At 37.9% G+C, this 23,634-nt stretch overlaps 1 protein-coding gene across 1 annotated transcript in view; it reads right to left on the bottom strand.

The window, feature by feature from the left end:
• Positions 1 to 4,016: 4,016 nt before the first annotated feature.
• The window catches only part of LOC124165301, a 29,019-nt gene continuing 9,401 nt past the window's right edge, over positions 4,017 to 23,634 (bottom strand). The window contains exons 2-3 of the mRNA XM_046542653.1: positions 11,043 to 11,350; positions 4,017 to 4,507 (exon numbers count right to left, since the gene is read on the bottom strand). Coding sequence (XP_046398609.1) covers positions 4,334 to 4,507; positions 11,043 to 11,300 — 432 coding nt within the window. The 5' untranslated portion in view covers positions 11,301 to 11,350 and the 3' untranslated portion in view covers positions 4,017 to 4,333. The remainder of the gene's footprint in view (positions 4,508 to 11,042; positions 11,351 to 23,634) is intronic.

Below are 23,634 nucleotides of genomic sequence, written 5' to 3'. Positions count from 1 at the left end.
TTTTTCGTACTCTCTCCGCGAGAGAGGAAGTGCCCGCGAGGGGCAATACGTGTTACACAAGATATTGGGAACGATTATTCTTTCTTTTTGACGTAACGGGATGTCGATCGTAATAAGAGATGAATTATTCATCGGAAATATGTCACGCACGTGTAGACACTGGCATCAGCTCTTATGTGAAGTTACGTTTTAGTATAGTGTAAACAGAACGATCTAGCTTCTTCTGGGTTATGCCACAAATATTTCTTCGTCGTGTTACCCACGGTAGTTTTGAAGTCACATTAACTTCATTTTTATGTTAACATCTTCACAGAAGAAACAGCGTTACAGAGAATCGTAGCGTTAGCCGGTATCAAATCTGGAAGATTTTCCAACAAAATTTGCTGAAAGAATTGACCCCGGTCTGTTAAAGGTACCAGAACAGCCATTGTTTTAGTGCCGGGGAATTCATATAGAAAAACTACCGCAATAATTCCAGAAATCATGAGAATAATGTCATTTTTGATTTTGCTTAAAATTTCAATTGATTTGAATGAAGTTGGGAACTTTGCCGTGGCCCCAAATACCTCCCAACTGGTGATGTTTTTAGCATTTATTTGGCAATAAATATATAATTTTAACTTCTGAGTGCAAAATTGCTCCCAATTCTGTGCATTTTATTCTCATTAAGCGGAAAATTCAGTGTTAACTTGCAAAGAAATCTGAAGAAAAATTAGGAACATTTTTTAAAAATGTGTAATCATAATACTGTGAAAGGAATTATTTTAAGCACTGTCTATTTTATGCTAAATTCTTAATTTTTTAGTTTATAGTCAGTGATTGAAGGTATCCTAAGGATTGGCCTTTCTTATCTATTATCTCAATGCAATCTTGCATCTATTATCGTAATGTTGTATTTTTCTCAATTTTTTCGTGCATTTGCTACGATTTTTTTCATTGCACCCATAGAGCTCGGACAGGTGTCCTTACCTGCTTCCGAAAAGAGTCCGTTTAACCTGTGGCGGCCCTTCAGCCATTATCATTTCTCTATCGCTAGGCGGTCTGTCTGGTCGCCAATGTCTCCAGATTTTTCCGGAATGAAAGCTAGTTATTTACGCAAATATGCATTTTATTTTTCCTTTAGTTTCAGCATTCATACGCAGTACTAAACTGCCTCTTGTCTGTAACGTTTTCATTTTGAGTCTGCAGAGTAAACGGTTATGAGATTCACATAAAATTAAGCAATATCTTTATAAGTTAATGCTACGTAGTTTTTTCCAAATTACCTTTTTTTTCAGAAATAAATGCCATCATCTTCACCGGTTTTGAAAATATTAATTCCTATTTAAATTGGTATTAGGTCATACACTTCTAAATTTCATCTCAGTCCATTAGCAACTTTTACAACACTTAATTTTGTTGAGTGAAAATCCTTCCCATTTTTTTTGCAGACGATAAGGGCGGGAGCTCACGGAGGGATCACTGAGGCGCTGAAGTCGGGAATATGTGCAAAAATTAGCAGCTCCATTCCTGCAGTATCATCAAGTTCAACGTTCACGGTAGGAAATAGCATTTTACCACGTTTTTATGAAGTAACTTTCTTGGCTGTTTGTTGGCTATTTTGTCCCTCCGAGCAAAGTCTTGCCACTCATATTTATCCTACTTCCGAGTAGCAATCGAATTGAAATTTTCACCGCACATCAGAACCAGATGATGATGCATTCTTGTGCCTCATTCTTCACGCTGACATGCTTAATGCAGAACGAACGGATTTTTCTGTGACGACCCACCGAGGTGACCTGTCACCAATTCTCAAATACGAGATACATTCGCCTCATAAGACGATATTACAATGTGTCACTTGAATATGTATCACAATGCTGTTATTGATTAGGAGGTAATTAGTTTCAGAACGCAATTGTGATTTTTTGCGACTTTTGCCCACACCAGCAGAAGTAAGCCGTTAAAATTAAAGCGGGGATTTGAAATCATTGAATATTTTTTGTAAAAAAGAATTTTTTCACCACCGCACAGTGGTCCGAAATCGGAAAAAAGCCGGAAAAAGTCCAAAATGGCTTGTTTTGAGATAGAGACTCCAAAATTTGCGATAATAGTAATAAGTGATTTAAAATTGTGGATTTTTATGCCATTTTACATAAACTTGATCCGTTGCTGAGATATAGTAGCTCAAACTTGACCAATTTTTCAAAAACTCGCACGATCTCGTTTTCTCCCAAAATCTTTCAACTTAAGCTGGTGATGTTGCGGTGATATGATTTTTATGGAATATGGAAATGAGAGCGATTTTTTGATCGCGCGTCAAGTCTGAACTACGCGCCGCGGAACCCTGTGGCTCGGTAACAGCGGCCCATTTATCAAGTTTTTTGGGAATTAATTCTTAAAAATCGTCATTTGAAGCCTGGCACATAGCCAGTACTGACCTAAAACACTATTACCAGGATAATGGATCGATCGACCTGACTATTTAACGCATTACTCTAGTGAAGACGGTTAGGATTATATTTTTGTCCGAACCATTCTACCCATTAGACGTATACTTCGGATATTGAATTATTGTCTATAGATTAAGTCGGCATGAGAAAGAGGGAGAGAGAAATAAACGGTTCATGGGAAAGGCAACAGCCTATGCTCTCTGTCCTTACCCTTCCTTTTCAAACCTCGCCGAGGTGGATGGCGAGGAAAGGGACGTTGCTCAGCATTGGACGGTATTTGGATTCCTCCCCAAGGGTTTTCCTTTTTACATTTGATCAAGATTCGTTGTTGTGGTAATATTTTAGGAAAAAGAAAGCAAAAATTAATATCTATTTGAATCTATTATTTATATCTTATTTGAAGACGGTAAATGTAGATTAAACCTGACTAGTGAAACTTTCTCTTTCGGTCAATGTATTTCTGCATTAAGGAAATGTCCCTCCCTTAACAATCTAACCTTCCTTTGGTGATAGAAGAGGATTCAATGCTGAGAACGCAAAAACGCTTCCGTGTATTTATGAGATAAAATGCGATTGTAGGGATGCTAACTATTTTGATGTTAATGTAATTGATTTGTGCATATAGAAGAATGAGCTACGAGCATATTTTTCTAAATTTTTTTGACGGGAAATACCATAAATTCGCGACACCAGTGAGTCTTACCATATGTTCCTGTGTTAAAGGCGGGTATGAACTGTAATTGCTGATTGCAATTAACTGTAGTTTTAATGAATAAAGCCATGTAAACTGAATATTCTGAAGGCCGCAATTGTGAGTCCTTGAGGAAAAAAATAAAAAATCGTAGCAGGCTTTTTATCGATTCGTAAAACTTCGTATTGAAACCCAACTTGAGGCGCAGTGATGTGGCGTCAAGAGTATAACAAGCGTCTTTGATAATAGAGCATTTGCTAATGCTTTTAAGTGACTTTTCAGGTGTTGTCGAGGGCCTTTTCTAATAGGTGCTTCAACACATTTTCGCATGGCGTATCTACAAACCTTATTCCCAAAGACTCTCAACAGATTCCTGTATGGAATTTCAGAAAGCTACAGAAGTCACTTCCTGAACTCAATCTGTGAATAAGTTTTAGTACATTCAATGAAATTTCCCGTAAGATGCGTGAAGGCCTATTCGGGAAGTGTTGTAGCCGTGGAGGGTGAGCTCTTGGCTGCTGATCGTAATCGTAGGATCGCGGATTTAAATTCCGGACAAAGACTTCGGGCATCCCCAAAAATATAACCCTTGGAATACGAGGTGGCCCAGGGAAATAAACTGGCCCAACCTACCCTCAATGTTTGATTATCATACTATGGTAAGCCCTCTCCCATGCAAACCAACCGTGCATCGGTTTGAATAACTGAGTGAAGGATAATCATGCCCTCTGTGGAAGTAGGTGTAGTAAGCGATAGGAAACTTTTCCTGGAAACGATCGAAAGCTTAATTCTACTCTTTTGGTAAGATACACGAATCATTTGAGTAGAGGATAGGATTGAGGTGGAGGAAGATATTGAATAATTTTTACACAGGGTAATGAAATTGAAAAAAATAAACCGCAATAATTTTACGAAAAAACCTCGTTGGTATAATTATGGACACATGGAGACTCAAGAATTTAATCATGAGATTCACACGTTCACAAATCACTGCGTAAAGTTGCATCAGTGTAAGGGTGGAAACGAGTTCTTTGTGCTCTTCTGTGCTCGGTCGTTGATTTGTTTCTTTCGCGCGTAACCGAGCGTCAGTTTTTTTATAGGGCTCACGATTGTTTTATGGCACAGTTCATCAGAGACATCGTCCATTGTGTGTGTGTGTGTGTTCCTCGTCGAAACAAAAGATTATGGTCTCTCGCTTCCGCCGTTGGGCTCAGTTTCCTTCTCTTTTCTCCGGAATTATCCCAAATTCCAAGTTCTTGATTTCGTACAGATTCGGGGCTTCGTTGCACGGAAGTGCGTCCAGCGGATCAGTGCAGGTCAGTGACTCTTGGTTGAACATTGTCTGGTTCCCACAGAAGAAGCTGTAGTGAGACATTCCCAAGACCTGAGGAAAAATGAAATTATAATGAAGGTTCTGAAATAATATAACGATACACTTCAACTTGGCAAATAATGCAATCAAGAGTGGACAAATTTTCATAGTAATTAATGAAAAATAGATTGATGGATGGATGGTTTATTTGTGCTGCGACATTGCCCCTCGTGTTCAGGAAAAGACACAAGCAGAGAGGAATCAGCCCATTTGTGTTTAAAAAAACATATTTTGTTGCTGATGCTTCAATTGATTTCTTAAATTGCATTACTTACTACGGGTATTTTTAGGCTAAATATATTTTACGTATCAATTAAATTAATTATTTAAAAATTTAGAAGCGATTTGTATGACTTTTTACGTTTTCCGTCTATATTAAATTAAAATTCCTTCGTTCACTGCTTCAAGGAGCTTATATTCCGTTTTACTTGACTAATATTTTCAAACTATCACGATACTGGATTATTACGTTGCATCTGTAATGCCTTAATAAGGGCAGGCGCGCACTAGCGCGACCACGACCTGCGGCACTCGACCAGTTTTAGCACTGCAACAAATGGAGCGACGCGCACTAGGCCAAGTCCGACTCGTTGGTCGGACCCGAGTCGTCCGACCAAAATTTTTGAATTTGGTCGTTCCCGACTCAGCGGTCGTTGCGGCCAGAAATTACACACATTCTTATGGCGCGCCGCGCACTGATTCCGACTTCACTCCGACCCGACCATACCAACTGAGCAAGTGGACGGTGAATGTGTTTTGCTATCGTGAGTTTGGTCGTGCTCTGGTCGGAAGGTGTGTGACAGAGATCTGTCGCGGTCGTGGCCGTGGTCGTGGTCGCGCTAGTGCGCGCCTGCCCTAAGGACTTAGGAAAAAATAGTACAAATTTAAATTCCGTTTGTGGTATTCCATTTTCGAAATTTATTTTTTTTAATGGACGAAGTAATTTATTTTTAAGAATAGTCGAGGCACAGGGCTATTTTAAGCGGTGGGATATTTAATGTGAAAACTCAATTCAGGTCGTGAGTATTAATGGGCTGATAAATTATTTTATTTTTTTTTGCATCGTATAATCATCAATTGTCATGTCTTCAAAACATAATATTACACTGGAATTTTATATGCAAGTCATGATATTATATTTTCTATAAAACCTATATATCATCGTATAGTTATATTTGATGTCCCCTAAGCTCTGCTGGGTCATATTTTTCATTTCAATGTGAAGATTGGAATGCTTACGTTCCCGTAACTGCTGATGAGTGAAAGAGATATAAATCCCACAATGTGTCTTTCATTCGGGTATCGTACTAACTTGAGCAGCGTTCGCCCCCCGAAGAATGATTAGGAATACATTGTATGACAGGAAGAATTTTGTAGCCTTCATAGCCCTCTATTGTACTTCACCCCCCATTGGTTCTCATCTACTAGTCTCGTGTTTTATTTTCAATCCGTAAATCTTTTAATAAATTTCACAGCCTCAAACGTTCAAAATGTGATCAAATCTAATGATTGTTTCCCCACTGCTGAGCTATTTACTTAACTTTATGATTTTGTTTCATTTGAAAGGAACTCTAAAGAATGAATTTGTGGAATTTTCCCTTACGAGGAGCATAAATTTATTTTCAATGCATATATTCTTCTTCCCTCCGTGACAGATGTGTTTGTTGTCAATCTTAGAGTCCATATTTATTCAAATAAAAATTAATATTTTTGCTGAGGTCGCTGAATAACAAAAGAAATTTTTTAATTATAAAGCTTGACTATATCAATGAAATATTACTTCATGGTGACTCAAGCCTACCTTGGCATTTTTCCATGGAAATGCATAACAGTGTTTCAGCCAGATAATCGAATCGAGCGGGGATAATTTTAGGAAAACTGGAAGGCAGGTCACAGCGAACTATCGTAACTAAGCCAATATATCGGTTCTCAGATTTCTCCCTCAAGGTGCTTAATTATCGGCGCACAGTGGGCGGAAATCGGAAAAAGCCGGGCAAAATTACAAAATGGCTTTTTTTGAGTTATAAGCTTGAAACTTCGCAGGTATACTCAAAACTGATTGAAATTTATTTATATGTACTTCATTTGACATTGCTTTTACCCGTTTCTGAGATACAAAGGCTCAAACGTGAGCAAATTTCCATAAAAACGCCCGTCTTCAATTTCCTCTGAAAATCTTTCAAAGTAAGTGGATGGTGAAGTTATGAAAGGATTCTTGCCGAATAAAAAACCACGTAATCTGTTGGCATGGTGTTTTTTATTTATTTTTCCGTAATCTTAAAGAATACAGTCCATAAATTCTTACCGTGCAGTAACAAAATGGCGGATACTGTTTTTCGACGAAGTTTTACATTTAGGTAGAGTTTCAAATAGGTTTTCGTCAAGGTCGCGCAGAGTAACTTATATGAGAGCATTCTTTGAAGATTTCTTGAGGTTTTTATGCAACTTTCTATGAAATAAGTTTGCGTCGCCGGAAATCACATTGATTTTTCGATCGCGCGGCCGGGTTCGTCTCCGCGCGTCGGGAGTTGGATTAGCCGCGACGCGGTAAGGCTATTGAAGCTGTGTGGATTTTAACGCGCAGCATTCACCGTTTTTATGTTTTGCTTCAAGACACCAATTCTCAAATGGTCTATGGTGAAGACAGTGGAGGTTTTTCATGCCATGTAAGTGCACGTTTCATCGAAGTTCATTTCGTTTTCTTTGGATACGATCGAAGACCATACTTCTTTAAAAGCGTTCAAAAAGTGAGTTGTTTTCCTGGGACTCATACAAAAAGACCTACCAGAAAGATACCAGCTGAGACCCTTATACCTTCTTCACTCTCCGATCCCTGACCCTAAGGATTCTACTTCGAAAACGGTCGTTTTATGACACCACGGAGTGGAGCCTTTGACCGTCTTAACGGGGGTATTTCCACGGGAACTTCTAGCTTTTTTAAAATGCGTATCATACCCTCAGTTCTACTTTATATCCATAAAATGTTTTCTTCTTGAGGAGAAGAGAATAATGTTCAAAAATATGGCTAATAATACAGTATTTCGTGACTTAACATAACTACTAATCATGAACATAGGTTACTGATGGCAACTAAATAATCTAAATTTTAAGGACGAAAATTATGGATCGCGTGACAATCTCATGTTCGGCACCTTCAGTAAGCACTAGAAAGTTGTTGAAGAAGATACGATGAAGACAGGGTAGTTTAGGTATACAATTCATCGGGAACTTCTAGTTTTTTTAACACGTCTATCATACCCTCAGTTCTACTTCGACTGTGGTGAAGGAAAGTTAAGTTCTCTTGAGTGCGCAGAATTTGTGAAAGTGTTTTGAATTTGTTTGTGGAGCGTTGAAATTTCAAACTTCCACTTGCGTGTAAGTACGTTTTTTAATAAATCCCCGAATATCTTTTTCAAAATAGTTATTTTAATTTATATTACTAATTTTAGCTGAAAAATTTCTTAGCATTCCTTTCCTAACTAAAATAAATTATAGCTTAAATTATCAAATGACACTGTTTAAATTCCAATCGATACGACATATACAATATGCATTCAGAAAATCGTATATGGCAGTGCAGCGTACACAAACCAACAGAATATTTATCGATACCATGTGTACGATATTTTACATCTCCTAAGTTATTCATACCTGACGCTATTGCACCGCAGATTTAGAACCCCATGATTCAGCTGTCCTTCAGTGTGTTGCAAACTAAAAACTATCGTTTTTCTTAATTTCGAAATGACTATACTTCCCTGTAGGATAATAAATTATATGGGTTTTAAGATTAAGAAAAAATTAGGAAAATAAGGTAAGCAATGTAAGCATTACTTTTCCGTTGATCATGGTCAGTAGTAAACAGAACTTGATCGTGTAAAATCCAGAGTTGAAATCATTAAGGCCATCCACCTGCCTTTCGATATAGGTAATGTCTTTCTGATTTTGTAACTTCTTTTGCCTCTTTTTTTCACCTAAAGCGGATGGGATGACAAAATCGTGTCGACGTCGGCAGTGGATTTTCCCAGATAGTGTCATCTAAAATTGTAGAGCCTATATGTGAGAAGTGCCTCCGATGCAATTTAAATTCTTTATCAAAAGTTTAGAGATAAATGTAATTAACCAAAAGAAAGTGGAAACTTCAGTCGTTACCTGTAGCGCTGTTAATCAAACTAAGAGGTACAAGGGAACTCATGACTAGGAATTTATCTGAAGCATCCACATGTTGCCACATTTGCTTATATTGAGAGTGGCCCGAACTTCCATCAAAACCGTACTTAGAGATTAATGTATTGTTCACCACACATTTTGATTCTTGAGAGGTGGAAGTGGTGGCTAAGCAGGCTATTGTTCCCGATATGGTGTGGTTCAGTGGTGCTTGAAGGTTTACTTCGCACATGGTCTCAGTTATTTTAATTCCTGCGTTATAATCTGCCTTTTTTTGCTATCGCTATTCTATCATAGCTGGGATACAATTCGTGTCCATGGCTCAGAATTGCCCTACGAAAAGACCGATATTGACTCTTGGTCAAATCAGAGGCAATCATCAATAACAGTGCCTCTTCCACTGACATCTCAGGGTGGACCTTTTCACTCGTCCTCCTCTTTGAAAGAACTCTCTTAGCCCGAGTAGGGGTCGTAGTTGTTATTTCTGCAATTAGGTGAGCGACTGCAGTGTCTTCCCTCTCTCTCTCAAACTTGTGAGAGCAAGCTTAGCAGTAGTAGCAGTAGTTTTTAAAGTTTGAATTTTCTACTGCGTGATCTAACACATGAGGTGCGACATTTTTTGGCCGCCCGGGAATGCCTGGCAAATATAATATGAATTATGTAACATGAAGCCACAGGGGGAATTCTATTTAATCGATCAATTTGAGAGGAGTAGATTTTTACGAAAATACAATGCTCAACCGGCTGTCGTTGAAGTATCTGGAAAGTGATGCATAACAAATTCTGGAAATGTTATAGATTCAGCGAGCCAACTTTTGTATAAATACAAAAATCGTTCATTATTTCGAGAACTCTCTGCCCATTTCTTAAGGTATGGCCATAGGATACGTTTTGTCAGGAAGTCATTGAGAAATTTCAGAGCATGAGGGTCTTGTCTTAAATTCAGCCTCCGCGATAAATAATGGAGCAAATATTTTTTACCGAATGAATGATTTTTTTTACCAATTCCGATATTATTTTATAGGTATCAAGTCGTGTAATAATGTGAGGTGGCATTTTCTATTGAATGGCGGATGGAGCCTATGTAAAATTTAGAAATAATAAATTTGTCGAACCTATGGTTATCCAATGTCCTAATGAGTACACGGGGAAGAACGTATGGTACACGTGTAAAGACATGGTAATCTGTAAATCAATGTAGAACTGAGGGTAGCTAGATCTTCCCGTGGAAATAGAAGTATTGTCTTCGATCGTATCCAAAGAAAACGAAATGAACTTCGATGAAACGTGTACTTACATGGCATGAAAAACCTCCACTGTCTTCACCATAGACCATTTGAGAATCGGTGTCTTGAAGCAAAACATAAAAACGGTGAATGCTGCGCGTTAAAACCCACACAGCTTCAATAACCTTACCGCGTCGCGGCTAATCCAATTCCCGACGCGCGGAGACGAACCCGGCCGCGCGATCGAAAAATCAATGTGATTTCCGGCGACGCAAACTTATTTCATAGAAAGTTGCATAAAAACCTCAAGAAATCTTCAAAGAATGCTCTCATATAAGTTACTCTGCGCGACCTTGACGAAAACCTATTTGAAACTCTACCTAAATGTAAAACTTCGTCGAAAAACAGTATCCGCCATTTTGTTACTGCACGGTAAGAATTTATGGACTGTATTCTTTAAGATTACGGAAAAATAAATAAAAAACACAATGCCAACAGATTACGTGGTTTTTTATTCGGCAAGAATCCTTTCATAACTTCACCATCCACTTACTTTGAAAGATTTTCAGAGAAAATTGAAGACGGGCGTTTTTATGGAAATTTGCTCACGTTTGAGCCTCTGTATCTCAGAAACGGGTAAAATCAATGTCAAATGAAGTACATATCAATAAATTTCAATCAGTTTTGAGTATACCTGCGAAGTTTCAAGCTTATAACTCAAAAAAAGCCATTTTGTAATTTTGTCCGGCTTTTTCCGATTTCCGCCCACTGTGCGGCGCAGTGAAAATTTTTGTTTACAATATTTGAGATATTTTCTCTTTTGTACTGGAGACCATATAAATATTTATTATTAACTGTTAACACAGTCAAAATAAAAATACTTTGTTATATACCACACTTTATTTCGAATGGCTCGACCCGGGTTTCAGCGTATCATGCTATCATCAGGTGATGATAGCATGATATAAAGTGATATATAAATAGCATGATGATAGCACTTGATGATAGCATGATATAAAGAAACCCGGGTCGTACCAGTTGCAATAAAGTGTGGAATATAACAAAGCATTTTTATTTTAAGTGTGTTAACAGTTCCACAAAGTAACGACGGAGACCGTGTTAACACAGTTCATCCGACAGTTGTCTGTAGGTACCTTTCCATCCTCGTCGACTGTGGGGCTGCACACGTGGAACACCTTGCAGTCGTTCTCAACGTCGGCGTAGTATCCGTAAATCCTTCCCTCGCAAGAGAACGTCGTGCGGACGGTCGGGATGATCTCCTCAATGCCATCGGCGAAGAAGTACCCCCGGTTGGCCGCTCCTTGCGCCCTGGAAGGCGCCACCACTGCACACAGGATCAGAAGACTAATGGACGATGCGAGGGCCATGCCGAGGGCTTTGTGGGCCACCATAGCGCAGAAGATGCCTTGTTAGGACCTCCCAGTGGCTATCAGAACCCGCACTGTTGGGAAAAATCGAAGAAAATTTAAAGAAAAGGGAACGACGGATGGATTATGGAAAAGTTTTATAAGAGCAAATTTAATTGGACGCTTAACTTACGCTCTAATGGTCAATTTTATCGCGGCAATTCATGATCGTTAGGTTAAATTGTGAAAGGCCTTCTCATTCTAGGGTGACGTATGTTTGAATGATATTCATAGTTTTCATTATAACAAATAAAATAAGTGTCTTTTCTATTTCCAACATCTGTGGTTGTTCTTCTCCCTTCCCCCCACAGACCACCCACTTAAACTTAATTCCATCGAATTAACCTACGTATGACTGTTTAAAGCATTTCTTCCTCCCGGCTTAAACATAAACCGATAATCCCTTAATTCCCTCAGCACACTCTTCCCCCCCATTTTGGACCTTACCTCCCCTCTATTTCCCCTAATATCCTAGGTTGGGCAGAAGCACAGGTATGGTATCGTTGATATGGGATGGTAGAGACAAAACTAGCGATTGGAGGTAATAGTCAATGAATGCAGATATTCTTTCCGTGGGTGAGATGCAAGATGAGACAATAGGATGGCCAGGATGGTTGGGTTTATGTATTTTTAGCAAAATGTGGAGTACTTGGGTTTGGGGGGTGGGGGGGGAGGATGGAGATGTCAGACGAGGAGAGGCCTTCCAGAGGGGAATGTTCCTCGAGAAAAGACTTGATATTCTCTTGGAAGGTGGGGTTAGGGTCATTAGGCATGAGTGTGTATGAGGAGGTGTCTATCAGCTGTCTTTCAGCTTCCTTAATGTAGTCAGAAGTGTTCAGGAGAACTACTGTGGATCCTTTGTCAGCTGAGGTTATAACTATTTCAGGATTGTGGATGAGTTTTCGGAGGGCAATGTTCTAATGTTCTCCGATTGAGAAAGGTTGGGCGTGGGCTGAAGAGATTTTAGGGATGAATGGTTGCAGACTTTTGAATGCAGCAGATCTATGAAAATTTCGATTGGGTGGTCGGGTGGAATAGGTTTAGGTTCATGGGTCGAGGGTAGTCGAAACCTGGAGAGGTTACTTAATACATCCCCAAAGCAATGTATCATTATAGCACCTCGATAATAACATATATGTCGCGATCCTGTCAGAAGAATACAAGATTTGAAAAGTACAAAAGGAAAATGTAAAATAAGAAGCATATTGACTTCAAGTAAATATTTATCAGTAAAACATTATTATCCGTTTAAATCAGATCCAAGAGAACAATTTTGTTTTATTCAGGCAAAATACCTATGAGTATTGACTCCAAAATGGCAAAAATGCTTTCAAATAATTTTATGTGCTCTTTTATATGCATTAAATGTAATTAAAATTCAGGCTAATATGTTCTACAACATTGAATGATAACAGGAGAAAAAAGTTTACCCCGCACTGTAGTTCTCATTGAGTATATATTTATGTTTGTTCAATTACGCTCCGTCACATGGCGTTAAAGTCATGAATTATTATTTGTCAAGTGTTCGTAAATGTGCACAAATGGAAAAATATTGAAGATATTTAAAGATTCATTGAATGGAGGTACTTTGAATGAAAAAGATTGCATCTATTTTTATTTGCGAATTATTCTTAAAAATTTGTACACGGTTGATGAATACTTGGATATACCTACCTAAAGGTTACTCAGCTATTGAAAGGTGATAAAATAAAAAAAAGATTACAAAGCTATTTTGATCGTAAATTCGAACATTTTGTTAAATATTAGGATTGAATCATGTGAATCTCCTGTCATCGAAAGTTAAGATATGAAAAAAAGACGAACTAAAGAATACTCTCCGATGAAATTATGTTTGATCAGTTGAAAGGGTCAATCATTACGTTGCATGTTTTTATTTATTTATTTTAAATAAAGGAGCTAAGTGAATGTGCCATCAATTTATTTTGCAGTGCGTCAGCTCAAACTCTAGCGTAAATGTCAAAGTTCCACGGAGAGAAACATGTATTTTTTAAGGGCCAGCTCGTACAATATTGCTACACTTCCTCTAACTAAGCAAGGCAAAGGTTACACGATTGCGTCACGCATACACAAGCAGCTTCAAGTCTTCGGAGGAAAAAAGTGCTTCATCATGACCTTTCGAGACGCCTATTTTTCGCGTGAAAACGGACACCACAAACATATTCGGACTCAAATGCAAACAATGCGGCTGGCGGACGAAGCCAAGTTGCAAAACTATTTAGTCACTAAGAGGGGCGATGGAAGGTTGCATTACGCACGATGCGCAGCCTGATGTTCATTTTTTTCTTTCTTTCTCGACTCCTTATTCTCAGATTCAGCCACGCGATGTTTATCTATCTTAGAAATCTCGTAACCAAATTCCGAATCGCTTGCGGACGGCTAGCGGGCGAAAGCGATAAAACAGGACTCCAAGAAGACGAGGTCAAAGGTATACTATACGGGACCGTCTTCTTCGCCTCATCCCAGGGGAGTTGGGTGCCCATCCCAGTTTTCGCTTTCTCCGCGTGCGGCGCTTCTGAGGATCGACGTAAACCTCCCACACTCGTGATTGTTGCGTCACGGATAGTTCACGAACGCTCTGGTGATCAATCACTTGCAGATCGGCGTTGGATTGGACTAAACGATTGGAGATCGCAGACGGATAACTGAGATTGGAGGATATACTCAGAAGCAATAGCTTATCCTTGCCAACGGGCGCGTAATTTTTAAGCGAATACTAATTTTTTACCCGACTAATTACACTTGATGTAGAGTGCCTCTGTATAAATCAAAAAAGGACTAGTATTTACTATCCGCGTTACTCTTAAGTCACTATCCGCGAGTAAATCAAAGTTAGTGATAGATACTCCTCATATAGGTACTTCACATTCCGAGGATATGTGACATTTCAGTTACGTAAGTGATTCAATACCCCGATATATGTATTAGAGTGGAGTAGCGTGTAGCAATGTGAGGTATAAAACAGGGGATTAACAAATAGGAAGGTCTAACTCCCGAATTTCCATTTTTATTATAAAGACATCAGCATAAAAATCCCTTTCGAAGACAATCTGTAATGTGTTTACAGAACTTTTGTAAACTATCCATCGCAAAATGTATACAAAAATCTTATTTTTAGCGTCATAAAATTGAAATACCCTAATTTATATATTTTGATAAGACCATGGGTAAACACATCAATGAATAACAATAGGGTAGTTTCCTTCATCAAAGAAAACGAAAGGCATTGATTGCGATTCGTTACCCACCATTAGAATGTATTCATAATACACAAATTATTTGTTTTAGAAATCCCAGTTTAGACGAATGTTAATGGTCAATTTTAACCTTTGAAAAAGGCCAGTTTTGCGGCCATGCGATGCCGCTCCACGTGACGTCACAGGGACCTAGATTCTATACGAGTAGTTCGGAGTTTTACATCGTCTGAGATCACCATTGCATGCATGAGGCAGGGAGCTCAGGGAAACATCTCTTAATAATCAGCTATTAAAATTGCCTGAGGTCCGAAAGTTTCCTTCGTTTGATAGGGTATTTATAATCCTTATTTACATGGTGGCAGCCGGAACCAGAATGATGTCACACGGTCTTTTCTCAACATTCTTACTAAGCCGTCGCGTTTTCGCGCGCTTGAAAATTTTCACTTTGCATTTAATCGCGAAAAATATGTATCGTCGTTTAAATATCTAAAAGTGTGAAATATGTTTTCCAAGACTAATAATCTTTCGATTTAGGCAATAAAAAAGAAATAGGAAACCACCCTATTAAAAAATAATTTAAGCACCTGGTATGAGATAGGGAGAAATGTCGCCCTATGGTATACGAATCCTAGGATTGTTACCTTGTATGAATTAAGAGGTTACTTACCCTCGTCGCATATATAGGGAGTATAAAGCACTCGCATGACGACCACGTAGTAGGTACCTAGTGTAATGATATAAAAAAATATACCACCCAACAAACTTCTATTGAAGTCGTCAACACTACATTTTTATATTCAATTGAATGAGACGAGGATTTCATTCTAATTAAGTAATCCAACAAATATTCGTCTCCTTCCTAGAATAAAAATTCAGATTAACTTTTGCGATTTTTTAAAATAGCTTTAATAAAACTTTGTGATGCCATATTTTCTAGAATGTATTTCTCCTTATTTAGAGCTTAAAGTTCTGACTGAACAATGCTGAAGGATGTAAATTGGTATCTTAAAAATTGATATATTGGAAACTTTTGATAACACTAGTGTACTTTGTTTATGTACGTCGCTTTAACTTTAAAGTGTGGAACTCAAGTGGTTTTTTATTTTCATTTCAGGCTAAGTAGAATTGGTAGAAGTGATTGTCCAAAAATATGTTCGTCCTGATTTGTCGGTAAGTACTTTTTTAACTCTTTGGTGACGGTTGCATAATTAAGAAATGCATTATTAATTAATCAATGAATGGAAAAGGCTCTATAAAAACAAGTAATTCGGCGAACGTGTATCATGTAATTTTTTATGGGAACCACTTTTCATCTTATCGATTATTTCATGGTTATATGCGGTTAAGTCAACTGGTGGTCTCAACTTTCTGGTCAGTCTATAGTTATGCCGCTAGCTCTTGGCAAATATCAAAATATGTCTCTTTTGGTGAATCAGCATTGTACGCAAATATGTGATGACCGACGAATTTTGATGAGGCTATAATTGTTTGACATCGTTATGAAATCCCGGGTTCGGAGATGAGCCGACAATCACGTCCTCAACTTTCACCTGGGCCTTCGGAAAAAGAATTGATTGGTAGGATGAGGACAAGTTTTTCCAGATATTCGATTTCGAACGTCGTTAGATTATTGCTGTATTCCGATGTGATTTGCATCTGATGATGAACTGAAGCAGATTACTACACCTCTCAAAACGTCTACGAAAATAAAAATTAGGAAACTGGAAAGAAGCAACTCCATACCTCACTGAAAATTCTCATGACTTAATCGCATAAAGAGCTGCGCAACACAATACTATTGCTGGAAGTAATTTTGGCATCTTTTTAAAAACGTTCCACACATAATATTGTGGTGTCAATTCATGTCGCATATTAAAATTAGTAACAATGATTATTTTATACACCTAATCAATCTAATTTTGCATAGAGGAAAGGCTTAGACAACGTGAAAGTTTCTTGGTTACATAGTGGCTCTTAACGTTATCCTTTACTCTCAGAATTTGTGTATTGTTTACCCTCTAACAGTTAAAAAAAAGCGCGTGTATAATAGCGTGTAGCGTGCATAATCACATTGATCGCAGTGTTTGTCAAAATGGCAATGACGAATTTCAGTGATGATTATTTGGTATAATCAATGAACAATTACGATTAATTTATTCCCATTTATTTATAGTTTTGAAAATATTAGGCACTTAGGTGATTCAATGGGAATATCAGTGGCGTACGAATAACCAAGGAAATTATGGTTTTATTTTAGTTCCTTAGATTTCCATCAATTCCTAGTTCCGCTCTTAACGATAGCGATTAGAAATTTCGTGGGTACTGAGACGCGTCAGTTCGTGATTTTGAATAGCTTCGTCTCTTCTTCTTCTTCCTTTGAATTAAAAACCGATTATCCCTTTGTAATTACTGAATATCGCGATGTGCTTACTTAATTGCTTTTAACACCTCACATGCCATGAATCTATTTTTGACCGAATGCTTACGGATAACCTTAACTTGACGGGTCACTTCCATCATCCTATTTAGTGCCAAGATTCATTTATTCTATCTATGCCTGTTGCTATGGTTCGAGGTATGATTATTTCTACGCTATATCTTTCTCTCTGGTCTATATCTTTCCATGACTATTTGGTACTTTCAACCTTTATACGTCGGGACTACTAAGAATTGCTATTTGCTGTCATGTCCTATCTCCGTAACGTGTAGGTCGTACGGAATGACATTACAGAATATATATCACTTGTAAGTACCAAGTACCGTTAATCGCCAAGTGGTATCAGTTTATTATAACGGAAAAACCTCGGAATCAGCTACTTGCTATAAGATCCTCAGGCTCAATTTTACGTAGGTCATTCCAGACTTTTATAAGGGATTTTCTATCTAATGATCTTGTGTAGAAGCTGCAATCGTTTTAAGAAACGACACTGCTCTTTTTTTCCTTATATTACTTACACACTCTTCGAGCAATGTGAAGATCTAAGCGTAGAATATTTAGCGTTTTACTCTTCATGAGAATACTGATTGGAAACTTTGACTTACAAGCGCTTGTTGTCTGCTTATAATAAAATGGCTTAAATTATTTTTTGTGATGTGTTAGTTAGGTTATTTGACCTCAATGTATTTATCGTCGAGCTTATATGAGGATTTCTCGTCACTGAAAACCCTATCGTTAGCTGGATAATTTATTTTGGAGAATTGGGATTTAGTGATTTAGTTGATGTACTCAAAGACATTAGACTTATCCGAGGCCCATTCGGATGGCTACCGCGTTGTCTAATTTGCATACTTCTCCAGTCTTTGTATGTGTAGTATTCTGCTGCTCGGCCTCAAAACTCGATTTTCGATATTTTAAGAAAGATTTCCCTCTGTCAAAGTGAGCAGACATCCATATTATCTTATTTTCTTCATTTGAATATTACATGAATCACGTTGACTCAAGGTGACTTGAAAGCGAATTTAACTTGTTTATTGTGCCTATTTCGACAAAAGTGGTAAAAAATTCTGCTTTGATGAATAGGTTCCCTGAATTAAAAAAAATTTCAGTGACATAAATTGAATCATCTTTTATAGATAATGGAAAAATATTTATCACACCTTCTGAGAGTCAAATGGAAGTCTATTATCTAGTACAAGTATTAATATTTTAGATAGATTTGACATAGAATTTGTTCTTAAATATGAAGAATCATTCTCTGGGGATAAACCTCGTTCCACGGAGCAATATTTCTAGCAAAATGTCGAGAGTATATTGATCGAGCAAGTCATTGGAGCTCTGTGTTCATTATTTTATTAGAAATACTCCATAATTGGGGAAAAATTGTATTAAATAAATACTGATGTAGAGAAGTATTTTATATGCAGCTACTAACCTGACACGCCAAGTGTTAGAAAGCTAAAATGTTTAAATAGTTTTTTTATAAATATTTATTTAAATATTGATATAAATATAATAATATATTTGATATAAATATAATAATATATTTATATCATTAAATAGTGTTATGACCAATTTATAGAAATAATTATTTAAATATGCTAAGAGAGCTTATTACGTGAATTTATGAAATTTCTATACGAATAAGTCAAAATAAAATTGCAATTATGAAATGGAGTTTCAGATTCAAAATATGTCAACTTTTGTATGGATTACAGTGAACTTCCCGAATTCCGGGCATCAAAAATGCGTCATCGTCGTGGTAAACATGTTTCAAAGTCTTATTTTACAAGACCTTCTGTCTTTTCCCTTTTTGTAGTGTCCTTTTCGTTTCCTTACCGCCGTGATTATCACGTCCTTGAACCTTTCGTGTTTTCGTCGAGAGGGCAGTCTCATAACCAAGTCAGTCCTGACGTTAAACCTTAAAGTTAACCACCTCCAGTGTTTTGTTGGCCAACCTATTGGGTCCCCATCGACTCTCAGAAACTGGAAATGGATATCGCCACCTTCCTCATGAGCGTAAAGGTCGCCCATTTGGATCAGCATAAATTAGGATTTCCCAGAAAGAAGGGAGCCTTCCTTAGGTCGGTCGTGTTGTAACAGGCGTTGAAGTCTCTCGAAAAGAAGACGTCCGGCATTCTTTTTGGTGACCAACTCCTTGAATACTTAACACCACTCCTCGCATTTCAATCAATGGAGGTCACCTAAGCGGAAAGCAAAGACCTCGACCTATTGGACAGCTCTTCGTGCCGACCTTCAACTTTTCGAGGAAAATTTGGGGAATCTGAGCTAAGAGTCCCACTATTTTCATGCTGACCACCTGAAATTCTTCCATTTTTCGATTTCTATCACTTTTTCACTATGTGATTCACCCCTTCGGTTGGTGTGGATAGGCAAAGGTTGAGCTCACCCTTAACTAAGCCTCAGGTGAGAATGTCACAAATTGAGGGTTGGGGGGAAATTTTATTTTCCCGTGCCTCCTTGCACTTCGCGGATTTATTTGTCTCATTTCATCCCTCGATCAGCCTAAGCCAAGCGCTCTACCCACTAACCTACCACACTCACCATTTTTCGAAAGATTATAACCATCTATGTTCTTTTTATTCAATATATTGCATGATTTATAGAATTGTTGCGGTAAATATTTTTCCGTTAAGGAAAAAATTAACAACATACCATTTTTCCACACTCACCATTTTTCGAGAGATTATAACCATCTATGTTCTTTTTATTCTATATATTGCATGCTTTATAGAATTATTGCTGTAAATATTTTTTTCCGTTGAGGAAAAAATTGACAAAATTTAAATCTGAGAATAAGAACTTTATGGATACGGCACGATACATATTAAGATAGTTTTCAGTTTGACATGGATAAAAAATGAGTTACTTTGGTAGTTAGTTTTCAATGTTCATATTTGTTACTTATACTTTGTTTTAAAACGGTGTCAAGGTCATAGTAATTTTGCCATTAATAGGCTTATATTATGCGTACGTAGTAGGACTTTTATCTGTTGATCAGTTGCCGACACGCTGCGGTGGGGAAAAATTATGATGTTCAAATAATGCGTTTGGCTTTTTGAGGTGGCATAGTCATTTTACGCAGGAATAATTATCCAAGAACACTAATACTTTCCTGGAACATATTTTTCCAAAAAATTTAAGGTATAAAAATGGACATATATCGCTTTTTTTTGCTAAGCTAGCTGTTAGTACTTAGAGTGAGGCGATTCCCGGCTTATAAACAAAATTTTTATCCAAACATGAGATTCTAAGGTATCATGGCTGTGCTGACTTCAGGTAATAATGGCCTAATGCCTGATGTAATAGAGGTGTTATTCAAGTTAAATAGTTCTAATTACTTGCAATAATCCTCTGGTAACGTTTCAGTTTAAATTAAACCAACACCGGGGCTATATACTAGTTCAAAAACATCTCACGACGAAGTTAAAGTACCTTCTACTATGCACACGGTATTGGCCATAAGATCATGACATAATTATATACTTTTAATGGAAGTAATCACACTTTGAATGAAATATCTTATTCAATATTTAGATAACTTTAACTTACACGAATTTGGGTTATTTGATTATCCTATGATAATTCTTGCTTGCTTATCTTGCTTAGTTCTTAATAGCTCTTTCATTCAATTCATCAATTCTTGATGGGCGCCCAGGTTATTTCTACGAAAACTGTGCAAATAATTCTTTAAAAAATTTTACTCAACTTTTTATTGGAATGAAGACAACTCTTGACTAGTTGGAACAAATTTGCAGGTGAATAAATATCGGCCTTAAATCGGAAGCTCTTCATATGTGCATTCTCTTTTGAGTCCATGAGCCACAATTGATGAGCAGGCTAAATTTCCTTCATTTTAATCACATCAGATTCAATGTTACCCATGCCGTTCGGATATGGTTTCCAGCGGCTTCATATAACTAGGCAATAGACAAAATCGTGGCTGGCAAGCATTTAGCTTCCAAATTTGTCGTGCCAATTTTACACTATTTACGTGAGAGGATTATTTTCAGAATGTTGTCTCTGCAGAAATTTAATTCAAAATTATTTCGTATTATTCATTTAGTCATTTATACTTTGCGAATATGGTATATTTTAAGTTGGAACTTTTGCTCATTAACCTGTTGTATCTTAGTTATAACAATTGGCCGTAAAAATATTTTGCGCCAGCTTCGTGCCATTCACATAAGACTGGTTCTACGTGAACCTTGGATTTTATTCCTATACATTGCATTTGCATATCCCTCTTTTTGTGATTGTAAAAAACATAATTGTTTCGCATCCTTGTGGATCTATAAATTGCAGTGCCTCAATTAATGGTCCACCCATGCATGTACTATATCACTAAGTGAAAATTCTTTCTTTTGTGTCGGAGACCTTGCGTGACTCTCATGAGTTCCAATCAATTACTTCCCCGGAAGAGGAGTCGTGAAGACCCCGTCATGGCTGCCTCGTCTGCAATGCTCACTTTCCTTTTCGTCTCCATGACGACGCTCTCGCCCACGCAAATCAACACGTCGCAGCATCCCTCACAAACACAACTTCCCCTCCACGCACGCCCACTTTCAACCTATCCATATATCCCGCCACTACTTTCTCCTCTCCATTGACTCCCCGTTGTGACACAGAATGGAACAAAGGCGCATCGTTTGCCGCAACCCCCTCCCCTCTCCCGGGCATATTTACGCGATGTAACACTTTTCATCTCTGTAACGACTTTAGTGGGAAAACGTTTCATAATAGGGTGAGCATCTTAGAAATTTCTATTTCTTTCCCCACCGACCTTTCGTACATACACCAATTGCATTAGATACCACGTAGTAGCACTGAGCATGAATTCTGAAGACTTTAGGCGGGGATTTTCCGGTATATTCATTCACAGTGATGTGGGCCACTTAAACACTCAGGTTGTAGGAAATTATTTTAGCGCACTCATCCGATCCGTATGCGTTACCGTCGGAAAATCCTCAAAACGATTAAATTTATGATTTAACGAGCGTTTTACGTGGTGAGTGAGGAGAGGAAACTGGAGAATAGAGACGGAGGAGACAGAGAATCCTGATGGAGCAGTGAGGCAGGGGATGAAAAACTGTGTTAAAAGGGAGATAATGAGGTGATTATGGAGGGGATAAGAAGAAAATAGAATTTATTGATGAAAGGAAAGATAATAGGGCTCATTACCTGAACAGGGCGAATCTTAAAATACTCCACGTAAACCCACCCTTGACGGCATAATACCATTAATAATAATATATGACGGGGTTAGAAGCCAAGGTGTGTAAATTATTTTTTTCTAAACAGAGTTACGTACACAAATATGGTAAAGAAACCAAACGAGATCAATTAGATATTCAGAAATGCATTTGATTTTCTACTCGATGTCAGCACAGGACAGACACTCACTCGTATCCCTGGGCAGCCAATTTTGTGTATATTTCTTCTGTCGATTTCTATACCTAACTCCGTTTAGAAAAAAATCACTTGTACCCTTTGGCTTCTCATTTTATGACTTTAATTCGATCAATTACATAATTTGTATCTTACAATAAGCATCAGCTATAATAAAATGAAATTAGGCGCCCCAGAAGAGCACTCTTTGGTGGGTTCGCCATCACAGGGGCGCAGCTAGGAATTAAGGGTAAGGGGGGTTTCAGGTGCAACTAATACAGGGGTGCCTGGGAGGTGTGGTGTACCCGCCAGGATAAGCGGGAGGTGCGGGGGCCCTCCGCCAGAAAAAAATTAAGATAAATGGTTCAAAATATTGAGTTTTACGGCCTTCTAAGGGATATTTTGTTAATCGTCACACTATTCTCTAAGCAATATTAATCCAATTAAGTAAAATAGATTTAAATTAAAAATTTCTCTGAGCTCTGGGGGGGTTTTATACCCCAACCCCCCCCCCCCCTCTCGCTGCGCCACTGCGCCATCCGATACATACGGCGGCGCAAACAAATAAAAACATCTAAGCATCAAGGCATGCACAGAAAAGTGTTCATTATTACAAAAACATCAAAATCAGAAATATTGAGAAGTAAATAGGCGATAGAAATAGCACATGAGGAGTTTTAATGGATGATGGGCTTACTTGTTGTGGCAATGTAATATTACTTCACCCTTTTCACTAATGTAGCGGTATAACACTTTTGAACTCTACGTTGACCCCACTTACTTGGGTGGGTGAGTGTTTCATAATCATTGGAGCATCTTAGAGATTTCTGCTTCTGTCCCGGCGGGCCGCGCATGAGCCAATTAGACGAGGCACGACGTAATTCCACATAAACATTATGAATTCTGAGTCACGTTTTCAAGACATGTGCTTGAGGGATTCCGATGAATTGAGCTGCTGTGATGTACGTCGGTCTAGCACTAAGTTGGAGGAATATTAATACTTGAGTATACGTCCGGAGTTATTCATGGCGTAACAACACTATGTGACAGTTTTACGGTAGATTACCGTAACCTATATTCTTTCAAAAAGATATTTATTTAAAGCGAAATTTCAGTTTTTACTTTTTTATTTCAAGCCAAATATTATCCCTAATTAACCATTTCCCCTCGTCAATATAATGCACGTACAAGCGTGCATATAAAAATGCACCTTTTAAAACCGAGAATTTGATGAATATATGCTCAAATGCGTGAACCG

Source organism: Ischnura elegans, chromosome 9 (assembly GCF_921293095.1).
Source record: "Ischnura elegans chromosome 9, ioIscEleg1.1, whole genome shotgun sequence".
Lineage (NCBI taxonomy): Eukaryota > Metazoa > Arthropoda > Insecta > Odonata > Coenagrionidae > Ischnura > Ischnura elegans.
The sequence above is the reverse complement of the archived record's forward strand: the minus strand, read 5'-3'. Positions and strand labels throughout refer to the sequence as shown.